Genomic DNA, 21,185 nt, shown 5'->3' with positions numbered 1-21,185 from the left:
AGTTAGCAAGACAGACCACTCTCTGCTTGCCCAAGGTAGTGCTGCTGCATCTCTACATACCTTTTTAAGCTGGATAGGTGAAACACTCCTTTCTCCCTGCTTGAACCATGGGCATTGGAGAGGTGCCTACTCATCTCCAAACTAGTCAAAAGGTGATTCACAAGCAAGACTCCCAAATGCTCCTCCTTGTTTCCCAGTTTTGGGCTTTCAACTCACAGACTGAGTCTGCTTTCCTCTTGGGAAATGGTGATCATCATCTGACATTTGTAAGCTAGCTTGAGCTTCTGAGCTGGATGCATCTATCCCCAAGGCCAAACACAGAGACAACCATCACACAAATGAAGACAGGAGGTCAAGCAAGGGTTTGTCATATTTTAATGACATTGATCTTTGGTGTTTCCCTCGTTAGCACTCACACTCTCCCTGTCCTTCCTCCACAAGCCTGCTAGGGATGGAGAGTTACAAACGAAAAGGAAAATCACATTTGAGACTAAAAACAAAATATCAGAGCCTTGACTTCTCCACTATAAACTACATGTACAAGGTCAAGATTTCACATGCAACACCTTACATCACAGACCAATACCTCACACCCTGGCCTGGAGCTGAAAGACAATTCCTGCACCATTCCGGGCAGGTTCAGCTCAGTCCTGGCACTATGAAACCACTGGGGTGGCTCATTCATGTTAATATTGGCACAGCTTAGAACATCCTTGTGTGAACTGCATCCTGACTAGAGAGCAGTAGCCCCTGTCCCTCTACTCATCTATACAGCAGCTCTACTTAGGTTCCTGCCAAGTACTAAACTAGCTCTCTAAAAAGGAAAGGTCCCCACCTGTGAGCATATCATGAGCCATGCATGTTTTGGCAAAGCCCAGTTCTTCCCAGAAAAGACCACAGCATAGGCAGGACTGGTCTCAGAACACCACACCCTGGGGGGGAGCAGTGCTGTGCTATGGAGAGGGACTGTGGCCTGGAAGACTCCTCCACTCCAGCAACAGAGCTGGAGCATCACACCTGGGTTTGCCCAGTACTGCCTGTCTCCAGAAGGATGCTCCAGGCCCCTTTCCCTTTCTCACGCTACTGATCAGTTCCCTGGGCATAAAAGGGCTGGAAACAGGAAAGGAAAGAGGCTTTACAAAGGATGACACACCAAACTGGAGGGTTAGGGCTGAACTCAGAGGATGCCATGGGGCTTCAAAATTCGCATGATGTGCAGACAGTGTGGTTTGTATTCCTGTTAACTCTTCAGCAGTGGGAATGTTAGAAGTTAAGTATGCTTTTTTGCCCATGGCTTCCCTTGTAATTCTTATCCCTTTCCCCCCCACCGAGGATAGAGAAGCCCTCTGAACCACCAGCATCCTGTCAGAGCCACATGTCCCTAGTCTTCCAACTCCTGGCCAGCTGTGAGGTACAGGTCTCTGCTGAGCAGTACAAGGGTAGCACCAACACACAATTTAATCTCTACCTGTTCCGCGACTCCCCACTGGTGCTGTCATTACTATAGAAGTTGGTACTGTCAGGAAGATGGTTATTATTAGTTAGGTCACTGTATTCAATTGGTCCCTCGGTGTCCATGGAGGACTGGGCCTGCTCTGGCAGGTCCAGATCACCAGCGCTTTGTCCTTCACTCGCGCTAGGGGCTGTCCGCGGGCTCAGGCCGTGCTCTGGCAGCTGCACAGACTCTGACAGGATCCGTCCCTCCAGCTCTGTGTCCAGCTGCTGTGAGGTGGACTGCTGCGCTGATGTGCCCTCAGCTCCAGTGGACTCGGCACCAGTCTGAGAGCTGCGGTGGATCCGGTGGCTCACAATGATGTTGTTGCCAAAGCCGCCCATGGATGCCATGGTGGTACTCTGCTCCCGCTGAACCACGGCAGTCATGCCACCTTCTGCCATCAGCCTTTGAATCCTACTCAGGGCATCCTCCCCACTGGTTCCATATTCTGGACCTTCCCCTGCAAAAGAAAGCAGAAGCAACTCTGGTGCACAAGGCAAACTACAACACAAAGAGAAAGCATGCCGGGTAGATGCATCATCCAGTGTGCACGATCAGATAGAAGACGTGTTTTATTCCAGAGGGAACCCAACATTTTATTTCCATAACTTTTGGTTAAGTGCCAAACAAAGGCATCAAATTCTGTCAAGAAAATCTCAGCCACTCCCACAGGTATTCCTTACAGACTTGCACGTCCAAACCTTGGAGAAGCAGCTCTTATCTAGCTGTAAAGGTGGGGAAAAAAAGTGTAGTCAAAGAGGCAGGATGTTTTATCACAGCTTTAGAGACAATCCTGCCAGTTCCATGGGGACAAGAAGAAAAACCTCAGTTTGCACTACAATAAACCAAATATTTCACCACGGTGTTAAAGAAATCTGTGGCCTTTTGCTACTTCACTTGTTTGAGAAAAGCCCAGGCAGATGACACGATGGCCATGTCCCCAGTGTCAGTCAGGGAAGACATAAGCAGCGGCCAAGAGCAGACAGCAACTAGAGAACACAGTCTGTGCTTTCACATCATCTATGATGAAGGAAAGACCAAGTATGTATGCTCCTGCTCCCCTGACTGGTATCTTTTGAGGAATGCAAAAAACATCTCAAGACCTACAGTCTTTGTCTGCTCTATTTCTGAGACTTCCCTTCATAGTCAGGCTCTACTGAGCTCTGAGAAAACCACTGTCAGATACCTTTGTTGCTCAAGATTACCTTTGAAGAACAAAATCTCACAAAAAAATAGTCCACATAGGAGACTGAATCCCCATGACAGGGAAGTTTGTCCCAATTCTGTTTCCCAACATCCTTCTTTTGCTACAAACCCTACCCAGAGCATTTGGGGAACAGTCTGTAATCATAAACTGCTAGAAACATTCCACAGTAGGATTCTGCCGATTCTTATTAAAGAAATAAATCTCAGTCCCACCTCCATAAAGCTATCAGAGTGCTGATTAGAAGAGAAAGCCATGAGCTCTCTTGCACCAAGGAAATGAACACAAATGTCAACAAGGCTAGATACAGAGAGGGGTTAAAACACAATAAAAGTCAAAACGCCACACTGACTAGGAAAAGAAAAATACTTGGGGCTGTGGAGTTTAATATCTTTATCGATGATTTGGATGAGGGGATCAAGTGCACCCTCAGTAAATTTACAGACGATACTAAATTGCATGGGAGTGTGGATCTGCTGGAGGGCAGGAAGGCTCTACAGAGGGATCTGGATAGACTGGATTGATGGGCTGAGGCCAACGATATGAGGTTATACAAGGCCATGTGCCGAGTCCTGCATTTGGATCACAACAACCCCAGGCAGTGCTACAGGCTGGGAGAAGAGTGGCTGGAAAGCTGCCCAGTGGAAAAGGACCTGGGGGTGCTGGTCAACAGCAGCTGAACATGGGCCAGAAGTGTGCCCAGGTGGCCAAGAAGGCCAGTGGCATCCTGGCTTGTGTCAGAAATACTGTGGCCAGCAGGGCCAGGGCAGTGATTGTCCCTCTGTACTCAGTACTGGTGAGGTTGCACCTGGAATCTTGTGTTCAGTTTTGGGCTCCTCACTACAAGAAGGACATTGAGGTGCTGGAGCATGTCCAGAGAAGAACAATGGAGCTGGTGAAGGGTCTGGAGCACAAGTCTTATGAGGAGCAGCTGAGGGAGCTGGGGGTGTTTATCCCGGAGAAAAGGAGGCCGACACTCTCTACAACTACCTGAAAGGAGGTTGTAGTCAGTGGGGGTTGGCCTCTTCTACCAGGCAACTAGCAACAGGACAAGAGGAAACGGCCTCAAAGTGTGCCAGAGGAGGTTCAGGTTGGAAGAATTTTTTCACTGAAAGGGTGGTTAAGCATTGGAACTGCTCAGGGAAGTGGTGGAGTCACCATCGCTGGAACTGTTCAAGAAATGACTGGACGGGGCACTTAGTGCTATGATTTAGTTACATGACCAAAGGCTAAATGATTCTATGATCAGTCATCCAATATGAGAGCTAGGGTATTCAGCACAGTTCTACACCACGCCACTGTAGAGACGTTGTGCAATCAGTCAGTGATGGCTTATTCCCTTTCCTCATGGGCTCAGCAGAACTTGCATCAAGAAACACCAGCATCCCCCATCACAGGATACAGTTTATTTCATCCTCAAGTAAGTCTGCTGATGTACTCCCCTGTTGTACAAATATTATGGACATTAAAGGCAAATTTAATCCTCACTAGTAGAACACATCCTTTTTTGCTAGGAAGGTAGCAAACCTGTACACAGGTTTACACCTGTAACCACGTGAGAATCTGTAGCAGAGCCTTAGAGGAGTGAGCAAGAATACCCCCTGGACGGAGCCTGACCCACAACTCTGGTAGAGAAATCCTGTTCAGCATGTGGCTGATGAACTAGGATGTGGTTGATCCATGAACTAGGAACTTGGCTGACCAGTACAAAGACTGAGAACAGAGGCAGCTATTAGACTGGAAACTTCAGTGTGAAAAACATGCATGCCAGGGGATACTGAAGCAGAACTAAGTGGAAGGTTTGAGAAGCACGGTTTTGGATTTAGTCATCACTTCCTTCTGTGGGCATAGTTGAAAGCACTTCATTACCAGCCATGTGGCCAGGCCGGAGAGGAAGCTTAAGAAAGCCAAAATTTGCAACCTGGCCTAGAGACATGCCAGCCAGTCCTATCTACTACACAAGTCCTGAAACAGCAGGTACTGTGCTCTTAACAAATCACTTACTATAAACTAGACCAATACAGGAGCATTGGAACAGTAAATCAGACGAGATTCCCAGCCAGCCAATGCTCCTCAGTATTATAAACATGTGCTTCACCAGAGCAGCCCATCCAGGCAGTGCACACCACAGCACCTCTTCCTTTTCCCTGCCCCTGAATTACCATATGCCATGGCTGAATTTCTAATTGAGGCTGGTGCTTCTTCAGAAAACAGGCAAGGGCTGATGTCACAGCAGAAATCAGCGAATCGGCAAGTCATGAGCCTTCAGCTCACAAACACAGTGACACAGCAATGTTGGAACTTCCAGAAAGACAGCCCACCAAGGGCCAGAAGTGAGCCTCACCATTCAAGCAGCCAAAAAGCACATCTGCTTTGGGATTATCCTCCCCTCTCCCTCTCTGAGATTTCGACAATGACTTTGGCTGACTAGTTCAGAGCAAAGCTTCCTGCACAATTTGCCTTGAGCTGAGCTACAGCACAGATCACACACAGCCCCTTCCTACTGCCTGGTGACTCCCACACACATTCTTTCACCAGGCTGCCAATGCAGACTACATTAGTACTCAGCTCAAGTGAAATAAGCTGACTTCCATTTGCTAAAGGTTTAGGGTGTGCACACAGGCACTTACCCAAAACAGCAGAAATGCTGTAAACCCCGTATTGCGGATTGCTATAAGTTTCAACTTGCTGCAGCGGCCTGCTGAACATTCCCTGTACTTCCAGCTGAACAAGACTAGGAGAGAAAGAAACCCCATACTTGTGACACTCCAAAGAGTTTAGGCACATCCAGAGCATGAACTCAAATCAGTGTGGGAGAAGGACAAGTGACAGCACATCTAACTCTCCATATGGACAAGGCAATTTCTCTTCTCTCATTTTATATTCAAAACTACGTTCTGGTGTCCCAGACTTTGTAAAATCTTTTATCTCAGGCTCTCATTCTTCTAAGCCCACCTTCTAGGGTCAGAAAAATAGAGGAACCTCAGAGCACTACAGACAAAATCTAGAAAACTGAACTAACCATCTACAGTGTGTGAAACCAGGCTACAGTGTGTGAAATACCACTGTAAGCACAACACCTGCAGAATAACAATTCATCCTCCACACAGGCTGTCCCTGTAGCAAAATCCATCACAGAGCAAGAAGTAATCTTGGATACAGTGTCAACCTTTTTCTGCATAAGGTGCAAGTTTTGTACCTGACAGGACATCACCACCCATGGTTTCCTTCTTCAACACAAGTAAGTATCAGTGTTGTGTCCACAATGCTGTGCTCCTACGAACATTTTCTACTGTAATCGAAGTGACCTTTCCAGACGCCCAAAACCCTATCTATTCCAAACACAGAACAAAACATTACTCTTGAGAAAACAAATATCCCAAAGACTAGGGAATTTCTGTCAAGGTAGCTGACTGGCTCAAACATTTAACAAAATATTCTCTTAGCTAATGCATCTGTTTTTAGAAGTCCTCCGCCACACTACTCCAGAAGACTACAAAGGCAAAATATCTGGCAAACTTTCGATGGAGCTGGGCAAAAGGCAGGAGTATTTCCACTTTTAAGTGAAGTGGTCTCTGAAGTACTTACAGGAGTACAATGTGTTTATCTCTGGGCATGGATGTGGCACACACCTGATAAAAAGCAAAGTCCACAGAAGCAAGGGTGAGATCAGGATCCCTTGTGGCTGTGCAACATACTAACACAGCTTTTGAATTTTTTCCCCCATTTTCAACTGTCCTCTTTCTAAAACCAGCAGTAGTTAGCAGTCATGTTTGCAAACAAAGCTTCAAAACTAACAGTAAGCACTGCAGAGATATCTAAATCTACAGAGAAAATGGAATAATAGCTCTGAGGTGTGAGCTGACCCACTAATTCAGATGCTCAAAGATAAAAATATCAGCATTTTAAAATTCACTCCTTGCATAAGAACAGAAAGGGGAGGGACATGGCACAGCATGACCAACTACGAATAATCATGTCTCCTTTAATGCCACAAGAAATACTACCAGTTACTTTTCTGCCCAACCAAGCCCAGAAGCATGTTCACACTTCCTTTCTGAGGTAGTTAATCCAAACAACTCCACAGAACTCAGAAAAAACACAACTGGTTTGACTTGTAACAAATTTCTCAGCAATAGCTCACCTTGGCGATTCCTATGAGTGAAACTTACTTTTGTAATGAGAGTTTAAAAGTAGCCCACATAATTTAATCCCAAGAGAGCCAAGTACTTCGAGCAGATCACACTGTAAAGGCTTGCACAGTACATGCTTTTAGAACCTGATTCTATTTTTTAGGTACTGCTTTTCAGAGGATTTTAGAGAGAAATCAAAATTTGCACTTTTACAGGACATGATGCACATTTTACAGATGGACAGGCAGATGAAAGGCTAAGGGATCTACCCACGTTTCTACTTGGAGAACATGAGGTAGATCTGGAAGCTGATCCCTGGTGTCCTGGTTCCCATTTCCATATCGATTGTACGGAAGTCACATCACATCTGACAACAGTATTGCAAGAACGTGTTCAGCTAACATAAACCAACACGTTTCTTGTTAGCATTCATGAGGCTCGGCTAGGGACAGAGTAGTCCTGCCCAAGCAGCCCCTTGACACGTGTTCCTAATGTCTCAGATTAAAAAAGTTACACCACATGCAGGCACACTGACTGCTTCTAAGTGCTTCTTAGGCATCCTCAGGATGCTTTGCTTGTATCAGGGAAGTTTCACTTGCACGTGCTGTCTTTTCACTACCAATAGTTTGAACAGATTGAATTCTACAAACCGAAGAGAGTTTACAACTCTCTTCCCGCTCAAAAGTATCTCCTGCAACCTCTGAAAACAGACACAATGGAAATTTGTATTGGCTGGTGATTAACCCTTCAATCAAACAGGTTAAAAACTGTATATGGCATGACAGTAGTTAACATGTTGCTCCCCTAAAGACAGGCAAAGTAGCAATAGACTGATAGCAAGTATTCTGATGGCTACAATGTCAGTAGTTCATATGGTGCACAACAAGCACTGAGCTACCTATCTGAATTTTAAGTCACAAAGACAGTGCAGATGACAGGAAATGAGATGACAATTACCTTTCCATTATTTTATTACTTTTTTATTTTTTTTGCGTGTGGATTTTTTTTCTTTAAGAACTGGATTACCTGAAGGATGTATTGATATACTGTCAACAGCCAGGCACAGCATGGATGCACTATCATCAAGCGTCGCACAGCTCTGCAAAGGTCCCTTTCCTTCAGCCTGTAGCACCTTTTGCAAAACTACAGTCACTGACAGTTCCTGCCACTTGTGCCATACTCCACAGATCCAGCAGTCTGAACAAGTGACAGCCACGGCCTGACCCAGTCTGGACTGGGAATTACAATTTCTAAAGGCTAAAGCTTTGGGGCCACATCAAGAATTTTTGTTGTTTTTTAAGCAAGATTCAATTTGCAAGTTGGATACAGATCCCACTCCCATCATGCCTCTATTTGCAAGGGAAAGTACAGTATCACTCCCAATGGATTGTTTCTAATTAAAAGTGCCTCAAAGTTACAACTCTATCAGTATTTCCACTATGTCTGTCAGCTTATAAGAAAATAGGAGACAGCTGAAACACTGTTTTAAGCATATCTTGGTACCTCTCTCCTATCTTTCTCTCAACTCCAACTACCTTTAGTTTATATGTGGAGCAGAGTTCACAAGCCAACTGCTGCAAAACAGAAAGATACAGACATTTAAGGGATTCACTTCTAATAAAGTCATCACATACTCATTCCTCATACCTCTAAAGGCGGTAGAAAGATAATCAGAGCAGCAAAGTCCCCGCAGAGCTTTGCATGAGAAAAGGAAACTATTTATACCCGCACAGAGCTTAATTAGATTCCTGATGCAATTCTGCATACTTTTTTTTTTAATATGATAAGCACATATGTACAAGAAATGCCCTGAGCCAGAATTCCCCACAACTGTGCGACTGACAGGACATAAGAAAGGAAACCATTCTCAGGGTAGCACTAGGTTTTCTTTTTTCTTTTTCTTTTTTTTTTTTTTTTTTTTAACATACAAGGGGTTTTTTTTGTTTTGTTGGTTTAGGGGTTTTTTCCCCTCATGACGAGGTGATAACTAAACCACTTCCCTTTACAGTACTCAGAATCACACTTGACTTATCCATTCTACTGCTGATAATACTGCTAAGCCTTTATGTAGTGATTTACATCTTCAAAGTCCCATACAAAACACTAATTAATCTTCACAGGCCCCTGGTGTACTATACTATGGGAAGATTTATTCCCATTTGGTAGACAGTTAATAATTTGCCCTATCCTAGTGGTAGCGTATCTTCCTTATTTTTATTTCCCCCCCCCCCTTTTGGCCCCTGACACCTGGATCATGCTATTAGGAAACATATTTTCATTTCCAACAGGCAGACAGTTATGGTAGATACAGTGGGCAAACTAGCCATCAGAAAAGCATCATGGCATCTAATCTTCCCTGCTGGAACACACTGGACGTGCATCACAAGAGTTCATGGTGCCAGAAAAACAGTACCCTTACCATTACAAGCAGTGTAAAGAGGTTCAAACATAACGTGAAGCACACAGACTCAGATGAACCAGACCACTGCTGCCACAAGTACCTGGCTAACTGCTTCAGATGTTGGTAGCAGCAGCTGAAAATTTGTCTTTCTGCTTCACGATGGATCCTTTTACTATTCTTCTACTATGGATTACAGTTGGGTTTTTTTGATCCTACATACTCCTGATTGTTAATGTCTTCACAGCTCCCTGTTTCAAGTTGGTCTTCAACCCTTACACAGGAATTTCCACTGAGGACGTAAATGGCACAGGAACTGATCAACCATAGGGTAAAACCTCTCAACTCATCTCCAGTGCATGGGACATGCAGTAAGTCAATGCCTGAGACAGAAATCATACCTAATGGAGAACTCACCAACCTTCTTCCAAGCAAGAAAGGGAGAAAAAGAGAAGTATTCTATCCTAGGCTTGTTATCTACAATCCTTTTCTTCCAAATGCTTCATGTTTTGCTTCTTTGTAGAGATATCCCACCCAAGGCACTGGTAAAGGACAATCTTTTCCCCAGCTCATTAACGGTCTAGTTATAATCCATAATCTAGATCTGAAAATTGAAAGGTTAATTAGAAAGAACAAGTTAATGAAACCTTCAGATGATTGCAGAACAGCATCAGAAAAAAGCAATGCTGGAGAATTCCCCTAGTCTAACAGAACACAGAAAGACCCCCAAAGTCTGCAGCATCAGCCACCATGGCCTCAATGCAAGAAGGTCCCTCCCTGTTTTCAGTCTGTGGACCACATTCAGTGGAAGAACCAGTTCCCATGAGATCAGCAGTTGTCCAGACAGCCTGTGTTCCAGACTTATTTACATGCCCTCAGTTGTACTAACTTTCCAGAGAGGTTAATCTCAGTTCTGCTGAGATAAGTAGACAGAAACCCCCCAGGCCAAGAATTTCCCACTTAACTTTGAACAGAAGAGTAGAGATCAGGGAAACACGAAGCCTTATCATACATGTTGGATCCTGCACAGCAGTAACTGTAGAAGAATCACATACCAAAAGGTATCTTTCAGAGTGACAGAGAACAAACAAGCATAGAGGCACAAACAGGCATGTTGTGGGCTGCTTCCCAAAGCCAAGTGAGTTCATCATGAACCAACAACTTCAAAATTGTCTCCTCAATTTTCTCTTGCCTTTCATATGTATATACTGCCCAATTCCTCCCTAGCCAAGTCTTCAGAGTTGGATTCAAGTACAATGCTACAGTATTGAGACAAGAAGCCTGCACAAAATCAACATGTTTTCAGCAGACTAGTGACTTTATCACTATATAGGAATTGCACAGCTTCCAGCTTTTTACATGTTGGTAAGTTTTCCTGGACTGTAAACCACTAGAGACGGTTTTGAATAGCTGAGCTGGACACCCATCATGTACTTCAATCAGATTAAACAGAATACTCACAGCTGCTTTGTGAGAAGCAATTTACAGTATTTTATTTTGTATCCAAATGCTGAGCTTGTGAAGGCTGCACACATTTTGCAGAAGTTGAAGAACCAAGCTAAACTCTAACACAGAGGCAGAAAGGATAATTCTCAACAGCTTGCAGCCTTACTGATGGTTAAGAGTTCAGGAGATGTGTGAGGAGTGATGGCAGTACAGTTGATTCTACAAAGACACAGTGATCTGAAAAAGAGTTCATTTTGCCTCCTCAAAGCAGGTGGAAAAGATAGCTTCTCTATTCATCTGGCCAGAGATTCACTCTCCTGATCATCTTGGCCTGGTTACAGGCAAATTAGGCTGGAGAAATATTTGCCAAAGAGATAAAAGGAGCGTCAAATGCATTGACAGCATGTGGAACCTATGCAGAAACTCCTAATTCACCAGGTAAGCCGTGTCAGATAAATCACTGATTGATCTCCTACCTTCCCCAGTCCCTGCAGAGGTGGATTCCTGCTCCTGTACCTCCCTCTCTGTCTGAGTCTCGGCATTCTGCAGCTGAGGCGCCAAGGTCTGGGTACCCTGCGAAGTCACAGAGGTGGGGGGATTTCGGGGTTGCAGGCCTATGGCATTCATCAGGCCCATGTCCCTGTCTGTTCTCCATGTGGCTCTGCTGGTTCTGAAAAGAGAGAAAAACAAATAAGACTAGGAACATTGGAGGCAACATGCCCCAGCAAGATTGAAACATCCACGTGAGGCTCTTCTTGCTTCCACTCCAACCAGGCTGCTAGCCACACACACCTGCTAGCCACTATGCAGATGGGGATGGAGGGAATTGTGATCTGCACCTATTTACACACACAGACACCCCTCTCCAGTCTCAGCAGCTGGTCTCTTGAGTTTTAAGCCAACAGTCTTAGAGTCCGCTCACCCTTCCACAGAAGCAGTGTATCTTACAGGCACAGAGAGCATCATTAAGCCTGCAGAACACCTGTCTTGGGGTCACTGCATTGGGTAGGCAATTCGATGTGCAGTGCAGAAGCACAAACTCATATAAAACCTCCTACACATCAGCAGGGCAGTTTCCACTCCCATAGACATAGCCTGTATCGTTTCCCTCCTCTGGACTTCCCAGTTTGTCAGCATCACACATGAATGCACTCCAGCAGGCACTTCTGCTCATTCTAGTCAGACAAGAGAAACACTCTGTTCTCAAAAGCAAACAACAGGAATCACCTCAAGGCTTATTAGCTTCTCAGAATTGAACAGTTGAAGTTATGATGCTACAGCTGAATCTTGACAATGCTGGACGCTCTTTTCAAAACTGACCTCTGCCTGAAAGTGCTAGGAATAGCAAAGAGATTCTAGGAAAGACTGCCTCATTCACAACCTTCAAAGCCATAAGGCTTTGAAAACTGTCACACTTTTCTAGCTCTCTCTTTGAGCTAGTTCATTCTGGACCAGTATTTCTGCCTTCAAGCTGTCCATTATACAGGACTGATTATGTACTGTCAGAAATGTAAGCAGTGGCAATATCCACTCACACAGCAGAGTAAAGAATCTCTACTGTTTATTTTTCACCCTCAATTGGATCAAGACTGTAGGACAGCACAGACATTGCCCTGTACACCAGCTCATAACTTCCTTGGGATCCTGGAGCTCACAATTCAGAAACACAACTATCACCCTCTTGCTGAGAACAGCTGGCTTACAGAGAAGTACTTGTCACTAGAGCAAGAAGCAAGGGACTGCAGCATCGCCTTTGTGTTTAGAATAATTAACGTGTGCATCACTGGACAGACTGTATGAAACAGCCAATGGGGCTGTCAGGGGATTTAGCTTTATTTTTAGAGTTTACCGCCAAGAAACAACTGTCCCATGACCAGAAATTAAAGGGATGAAAATCTGTCGCCAGGTCCACCCAACAGATTTGGCCTTATCTCTGTGAACTGCCCTGTTCTTCAGTTATCCTCCAAAGGTCATTTGCTTTGCATGGTGCTTTTGATGCATCAAGCCCCACGTGTTCTTCCCACAGCTTGCTCATGGATGTTACTGGGGCCATGAACGACACATGTTCTTTACTATCACTGGTACTTTTGGGTACTGAATGTCACTTGCTGGAAGAAGGTTAGGTGACCCGACCAGACAATGTCAAAGGGGGAGAAAATTGCAAATTTAAAGCTGCCAGTGGTAAGGGAACAAAGAAGAAGTGGTCCTGTCAGATGTAACAAAAACAGCACAAAGGGTCAGATCTAACTCACATCCAGGAGACTTACCCGGGCCGCTCAGTGCTCCTGCTGCTGGAATGCGCAGTGAAGATGTTCTCATTCAGCTGGTCCCAGTGGTACTCAACTCCAGAGTTTAAGGCCCTTGAAACACCAAAGAAGGAAAAAACATTAGCGTGACAGAACACTATTCCAGCCAGCAGACATTACGTCCCCACAACAGGAATAACAGTGTTGATTCCTGCCCTACAGAAACTGCAGATCTAGCTCAGTTCACATTTTCATTAAAAGGGCTCATCACCATAAACCACCTTGCAAACATGGAGTAAAGTATGACCAGATTGCTCTGGAATATTCCATTCATCTCAATTCAATATTAACACCAAGACATAGCAACTAGAGCAGAGAGATTTTCAGGAAATGAAGACATACAATTGTGTGTACACAATCAGGTTACTCTAACTCCAAGTGACTACACGAAGAATTGGAATAGAAAGGCCAATTCTCCCCGTGGTACCTGCAAGCACTTCCTGCACTAGGCAGCGCTCAGTAAGACACTGCTCTTATTCCACATTTAGGTTTTTTGCAAATGGTTCTCATTCTACCTATAAATAAATCTCTATACAGCCAGCTCAGTGACAACCACTGTGAAGCAAGGACAGATGTATTTAAACAAGTTTCCACGAAAGAGTTTGTACTGTATCAACAACATATGTATTTGAAAAGTCCAAACTTGAATTTCACAGCTAATGGTGCTGTGTACCACCACATGGCTGCTGGACTGCAGACACCTGATGGCACTGGGTGGAGAGTTAGCAGTGCTGTGCAGTGGTCACAAAAAGGCAGTGGGGGGGGGAGAAAGTCCTGTGTAGACAGAAGGGAACTGTGTCTGAAGAGCTGGACTTCTATCACACTGCCAACTGCAGTCCCATAATCTGAAGGAAGGATGCAGGGCAAGTAGTTGGCAGCTCCTTATGGCTCAGGCACAAACATGACCGTTTTATGTACATATGAAAGCTGCTGTCCCTGTAGTGAGATGTCTCAGCAGAACTGGCAAGAACTCCAGCTTAGACAATGCTGCAGGTCAGACACACTGCAATGGGAAAAACAGTGTGTGCTGGAGGCCTAGGGCTAGGCTGTTGGGGTGACAGTACCCCAGCTCGGGACCCAGGGCAAGAGACTGAGAAAATTAGGTCAACAAAACCGCTCACGGAGTCTACAGGAAGTCACTGCTTTTTTATTTTTTGTGCTGAGTTAGCCCTGTGCTACATTACATCCCATGAAAGCAGCTGCCAGAGAGCCGATTTCCAAAGGCTTCTGAGTTTATTGACAGATGGTAATTTGTCACTAAAACCATGACAGTCCCTCTGACTGCTCCATCCCCTGCCTAACATATTGACTGAGGCTTAGCTGTCACACTATGCTGTCCGCTAAGTAGCATGCTCCCTAGGCAAGCAAGACTTTCTGACCTCGTTGTCAAAATTTCCATTAAAACTCTAGTGTGCTTGATATCTGCAGCTATTACACAACAGAGCTAAACTGACCCATGCTCTTCTCCCCCTTCTTCCAGCTCACAAAGAACAGGTATGATCCCCACAGCCACGTACGAGACTGATATTTCTCGTCAAGGTACTATGTGTGCCCTACTTGTCTTCACCAGTTTGCCAGCTCCCGAGACAAGAAACCAGAAGACCACAAAGCTTTCCCTAGGCCAAAACATGAGCTGGCAACACTGCGTATCCCCTCTTGCCCCGAACATCATGTTCCTGTACTACACAGAAAGCTCAACTCCTGCGTACACACTTCTTTGAGTCAGATCGATTTCACTTCTACAAAAGCATCACGGTACCCAGCTGACATGCGGTACACCAGATGAAAAACTCCTGACCATGCTTCTACCTATTCTGCAGAGGTTCACTACTCTACAGTCAGGATGTTGGACAGCAAAGTCCATTCTAGCTACATGCTGTCAATTTGCACATTCCCCTAGATGGTGAAATCAATAGCCATTCTGTTTAATACACGACTTTTCACATTAGTTTAAAATGCTGCCATTTATCAACTGAGTTTCACAGCTTTATTGCCAGAGAATTGAGGAATTTGCTTTCCTCCCCCCAGAAGAAGATCTGTAGCAGCTGGTAACTGATTTGTAACTGCTCCTTCTGCTGACTCTGGGAACACTGATGAACAGGCTTAAGGTGAGGTCACTACACTTGGACATGATGGGAGTTCAACATCCTCAGCACCACTTTAATCTGGCTTTTTAGTTTGGTCTGAGTGTGTCTCCCTGCAGGGCAAAAGAAGTGGCTCAGAATAAACACGCACTCCTTATTGCAGCAGTGAGCATCTTCACTGCTACCTTTCAGCAGCCTCTTCCTTTGGCCAGCTAAGCAACTTCCCCTTCTCAACTCTATCTCTTGCAAAAGACTTCAAGCAGTAAGATCCTCAGCACCATATTTGTTCTCTTTGTCATACATCCGCACATCTCTGACCCGGGACTCACACTGGTCTCTCCACAGCCCAAAGATCAGAATCCTGCTTGCCCCTTACTACGTTTTTCAGCCTTTGGATGATTGATTGAGCCTACAGAAGAGATGTTTCAGACTGCACAGAGGTACAGCGAGGAAAGGAAATATCTGAACTTACCAGAGGGCACTGGTTGGGCACTATCTTTTATATTAAGATCATAACAAAGATTCCATCAAATAAATACTGCTACTGTATGGGCTAAATGCCAGTTTTAACACCATACTTGCACTAGAAACTTGATCACATAATTGCACCTTAAACCAACTTAAGTACACAACGAGATGCATGTGACAAGCACAATTACCTTGGTTTAAATCAGATTTTCAGTCAAGCTTAAGGACTTCCTCTGGTTTAGCCACATCTATTTCAAATAGTGCAATCTCCCTTTTCAAAAAGCCTAAAGGTTTTTTAGCTCCCATTGCAAAATACTGCCTGAATTTCGTAAATGAGCAAGCCTTTCACAGTACGTTTCCCAGGAGATTTGCAAATCAAGGCCTAACTATTCATTCCATAGAAGCTTACACTGGAGAGATGAATATTTTTCAGGTAATGTAAGCATTTAACTTTTGCTTCATCAAATTCTAGACATGGAAATGCTGGAAGCACTTTACATTTTTCAAGGCATAAGGTAGAAGTTCTGTGTAGCATGGAGCATGTTGCCAGTTGGATGTGGATGCAGGAAGGAGGACATTTGTTGCCCAGGGCTTTAGGGTGAAAAATTGCAATTCTCCACACTGTGTCAGTCATGGACAGTGAAGTCCACTTAGTCAAGTTCTTACTTTCTTCCCTTTTATGGCTGTCACTAAGCTCTCTAAGCCCTCCCTGGAAATTTCCATTAGCTTTGTTATATGCAGAGTTGCTCACAGCCTGGATTTCTCAGCAGGGATCTGTTCTGAGACGGACTTTTCCTTCACGCCTGTGTCCAGCTCACATTATTAACAAGTTTGGAGAGGATGAAGGGCACAGACTTGCAGGCTTTGCTGAAAGTCAAATAAGGATTCAGAGTGGAGCCTGTTAAGTACCAAGAGCCAATAACTTAGGTAGCATAGCCTCTCCCTCTGCATGAAGGTATTATCTACACAGCTCAGTTATGCCCCCGGGAAGAAACTAGGACCAAGCACTAGGAACTAATGACAAAATTACTCATAAATGACAAGAAAGCTCAAATACAATTTACTGCATTGGCTTAACCAGTATTTGAAAAGTGAATCGACAAAGCACAGGTCAGAACAAACTGACTTGGACAGCTGGGTAATCCCCCAACTGGCATAGCCAAAACTGGGAGTTGAAGAGACGAGGGATTAGGACAAAAGTTCCCCAACTCCACCATAACAATACAGCTCAGGAGCATGGTGGCAAGACAAAACAACCCATGATTTGCAAGTAGCATATCCATGTCCAGGAAGGCATAAATAGCACTTACTACCTTTTCACTTAAAACATCTCCAGTATTAAAGAAGGCAGCAGCAATGAGCAAATGCACTGCTCTCCTCTTCAAATCCTGCCACACGGAAAGGCCCAACAGCAGCCCACTTGTTTGCTATTGTACTGAACTAAATTTTGATTAAGACATTGCTGCCTGCAATTCCATCTAAAAATATCATCACAACTTCATCACTGGAATGAAGATTGTGGCAAGCTCAACAAAGAGAAGACTAGCTGCACAGTGATGACATGCAGCGCATCTGATTTTCATGCTGCCAAGTTCGTTTTCTCCACAAAGGAAATTACTTCTTAAAGCTGACTTCTCGAATATACTGTCCATTCAAAATTACTAAATGCAAGCATACAAAACCAGATTAATTTATAAAAGATTTGAATTTCCCAAATGTGCTTTCTTTCCTTTGTGTAAACTTGTCATTTTTAAACCATTGAAACTGTATCAAGGGAATAGAGTGAGCTACAGAGAGCAAGGTGACACTATCCTAAGGAACAGGAATCTATTATCCTGCTTTGGAAAGGAAGAAGCAGCACACAGTATCTCATGCAATGCAATGCAATGCTGGCCAGATTCCAGATGCATCCTTGTCAGCAGCTCATTATCTTTTCTGCCAGCTTGTGATGATCAGCACAGCAAGCCCATCCCTGGCTCCCATGATTAGCTAGGCAACGGTATTGTCAGTACAAGGCGAAGTTTGGCCCTCCCAACAGCTGCCTGGATAGGAAAACAATAATTTCTAACGTCCTACTTCATAAATATTTAGCTTTCTGTGCAGGCGATGAACCACGTGCAGAGACAAATCCAAGTGAAAATTGGCTGCAGTGCAAACTGTATGGAACCAGCAGACAGGGTTTCTGGAGTAGTTCTACTAGGCAGTAATTCCCTTTGACCAAGAAGAGGTGGCAGCTTCACTGGCACCAGCCTATTTCAGAGCATACCCTTGGAGTACAGCCCACGTATAACTAGTCAGTGGAAGAACACGAGATGGAGTATAGGAATTCAGAGAACACGAGATCTACAATCTACGATTAACAACCACAGACATTTAAGTGACGTATGAAATTATCCTATTTGTTCAGATGAGTGGTGCATCTAGCAACAGATGCATTTTTACTCCCTATACTGATATAGCCCACTAATTTTCCAGAATCCTGGAAGCCTTGCCTGCATGAAAACCAACAACCATGCGGAAACATATCCTGACACCTACTTGAATTGTCAAAGGTGCTGCAGAAGAAGGAGAGCAAGCAGCTTGGTGCAGCTGGTAGCTGTATGCCTGCTTCAGGGAGGATGGCAACTCAACTTTGCGAGATGACTGGTCCTGTTCATTTGATTGTGCAGTCCTGCCTGCTAGGCTAAATACTGGGATTTTTGAAGATGCTGTATTCAAACTCACACCATTTATATGAGGTCAGTCTTACAAAGCTGGTGGCACCAGAAGCTAATTCAGTAGCTCTTCCTGTCTCAACATTGTGAATATGCATGAGTTTGTCCTGCCCGAGAGTGGGCAACTAAAGCTGGATCCAATCCATGATCTTGTGACCAGTGGATAGGATTTAGATAGAATGCACACACCTAACAGCCATCTTGCCTGGGCAAAAGTGTGATATCTCAGATAAGGAGAGAGTTGTCAGTCAGCCAAGATGTTAGATACCTCAGAGGGAGAAGAGAAAGAGAATAGAAATTAACACAGTAGGAAGAACCCAAATAGAATAGTTTCTTCTGATCCACAGGGTCACTACGGTAAAAACCAAGTGACTTCTAAGAGTCAGCATTTGTAATCTACCTACAGATTGCATGTAGAACATGAGCTGACTCATAAAATGAGTTGAAATAGATGACACACCAACAGAAAGCACTAAGAGGAATTTTTCTTACATTCCATAGGAAAAGGTCTCAAATTAAGAATCAGTCTTCCAATACATTCAACAGGAGTGTCAAATGGAAATTGAGCACCAAGACAATGACAGGGCAGAAAGAGAAGAGTTTAATATGATAGTGTGGATGTTCAATTATCTCGGGACCCAAGCATAAATATTGAGGTTGAGAGCACTGCCCTTAATGGAATGCAAAGCTACACAGCAAAACCTGTGTTGAGAATAAGGACAAGCGAAGTCCCTCACAGACAGCCTTCTTTCTTCTACTGAAATACCAAAACAGTTTTTTAAAGCAGGTTTTCCCAGAACATTCTTACTCTACTGTCATGCAAACACACTGTGTTTATATAGAGTGTGACATAGGAAGTTGTAACTTGCACCTGAGAGAACCTCCTTAGACTTGAATGTGACTCCAGGGCTATGGTGTTGTAAATAGACACCAGCTACTTTGACATTTAAAAGAGCTATATCCCAAGTTGGAGGGGGCATATTGCAGCTATCATTAAATGCAAAATATTTGAATTAATGCACTACTGAAAACAGATGGACAAAACACTGGCGCAAGGAAGACCCAGAGTTAAGTTTACTCCTACAATACCACTAAGGTTTCCAGTAAGATTTTTGTGTATCACAATACAGTGCACTACATAATAGGTGTAGCACTACTAAAAAAAAAAAAGAGAAAGAGACATGTTTATGAGAAAAAACCCCACACCACCCAGGCCAATTAGCGTGGAATAAACAAAGCAGAAGTAGACCAAATAAGAATTTCCTGAATTTCTACTGATTTTCTTTTCACTCAATCTTGCCCATATTCCATAGTATCCCTCACTATTTGGCTCCAACCACAACAAGCAGCAGGTACTATCTGGAAGGTAAATAACAGATTCCAGAACACAGAGCTTAAAGTTCTTTAAACAAGAACATTCAACTTGCTATTATCATAAACCAAGCTCTAAAGATGGATAACTTGTTTAAGTCCTCTAAAAACCTAAAGGCCTGTTAATTGCTTAAAGTGATTCCAGGCAGGCTGTACTCTAAATTAGCTTTGAACCCTCAGAATATCTTAAGCTGTTCATGATCTGTCAGCTCTTCCAAGGGCTTAGACAATTTTGCATGTTAGGAGTCTTTGGGTGAGCGCAAATTGCTTAAGTCTTCTAAGGCCTTAAACATTTTAAACTGCACAAGTATTGAGAGCCAAAGTCACTCTTAGTCATCTCTGAATTTTCATTAGTGTTTTAGCAGAAACTAACATTGACATTAATTCAAAGGCAATTTCAATCTAGGTTTGTTTTGTAGATCTTATACCAACAAACAAACCCAGGAAAATGCATTTAGAATGGGAAAAATTAACTTAAAAATAAATGTTTAAAATTAGTAAGCATAGTAAACACTTATTTTTAATAGAACATTGGTATGTGCGCACATAAAGTTGCCAAGCTCCAGAACCAAGATTTTAGTCTGGTCTAATCTCACTGAGATCCATAGGGAAAGCCAAGTTTTATATTTTTAATCTTCAGCAGCTTTGAAATCAGCCAACTAAAAAGTATTCTGTGTAGCACACATGGGAAACCTGCTCCAAAGAAAAGGAAAAAAAAAAGAAAAAAAAATCATCAAGAAATCCAAATCCACAATTATTACTTCAATTACTCACAGTTTGTAGACATTAAGACCATTTACAGAACCAGGGTATTTGAAGACTTAAAAAAGGGAAAGAAAACAAAGAAAAAAAATGGTTGTTTTATTTGCTAGCTGGATTCACTGGAGTCCTGCTGGAAAAAACCAGACATAAGGGACAACAAATAAAACTCCCTAAATAATACAGATCAAAGACTGGAAAATTAAAGAAAATCTTACTGGAAAGCCAAGGAAGTAAATAAGGGAACAAGGAAGGTCTAGTATAGACCCGAGGAGAAAAGTAAGGTTATAAAAAAAGCAGGATGGACTTGTGTTGCAAAAGAGGGAAAAGACATTCTTAAAAGAAACATGAGGAAAATGGTATTAGAATGAAAAAAGGTCTATTCATTAGTGAGGCTAAGGACAAAAATTAATGATGATTCAAAGTGGTAGAGATACCGAATTTTCTTCTCTGAAGTCTCCACTTATAAAATATCCAAGGGTACTTATGCAATTAGGGAATAAGAAACGAAGCCAGACATAGCAGCTAGTTGCACTCATTAAGAAAATTTTTTAAAAGTTAACTTTTTTGAGCCATTCATACCTGTTTTTTAATACATTACAAAAAATTAGGAAATGACAAAAGGTCAAAAAAGTCAACTTAGCAGCATTCATCAGAAAGAAAGCCATACTTAAATTGACAATTACTGTCTTCTAAGTGTAACTTTTATCCTTGAAGAGACTAATATAACAAATAGAAAGAAGATAGATTAAAACAGTGAAAGAGTGATCCACATGCAGTTGACAGTTAAGTCAAATAATTGCTTGC

At 43.3% G+C, this 21,185-nt stretch overlaps 1 protein-coding gene across 2 annotated transcripts in view; it reads right to left on the bottom strand.

Moving 5' to 3' along the window:
* Positions 1-357: 357 nt before the first annotated feature.
* Positions 358-21,185, bottom strand: part of AMBRA1 (autophagy and beclin 1 regulator 1) — a 133,498-nt gene continuing 112,670 nt past the window's right edge. For both annotated transcript variants that reach the window (XM_032690564.1, XM_032690565.1), the window contains 3 exons: positions 12,944-13,036; positions 11,153-11,346; positions 358-1,955 (listed from right to left, as the gene is read on the bottom strand). In XM_032690564.1, the coding sequence (XP_032546455.1) occupies positions 1,465-1,955; positions 11,153-11,346; positions 12,944-13,036 (778 nt within the window). In that variant the 3' untranslated portion in view covers positions 358-1,464. The remainder of the gene's footprint in view (positions 1,956-11,152; positions 11,347-12,943; positions 13,037-21,185) is intronic.

The sequence above is a fragment of the Chiroxiphia lanceolata genome, chromosome 6 (genome assembly GCF_009829145.1).
Source record: "Chiroxiphia lanceolata isolate bChiLan1 chromosome 6, bChiLan1.pri, whole genome shotgun sequence".
NCBI classification, from domain to species: Eukaryota; Metazoa; Chordata; class Aves; order Passeriformes; family Pipridae; genus Chiroxiphia; species Chiroxiphia lanceolata.
Note: the sequence above shows the minus strand (reverse complement) of the source record. Positions and strands in the feature narration are given on the sequence as shown.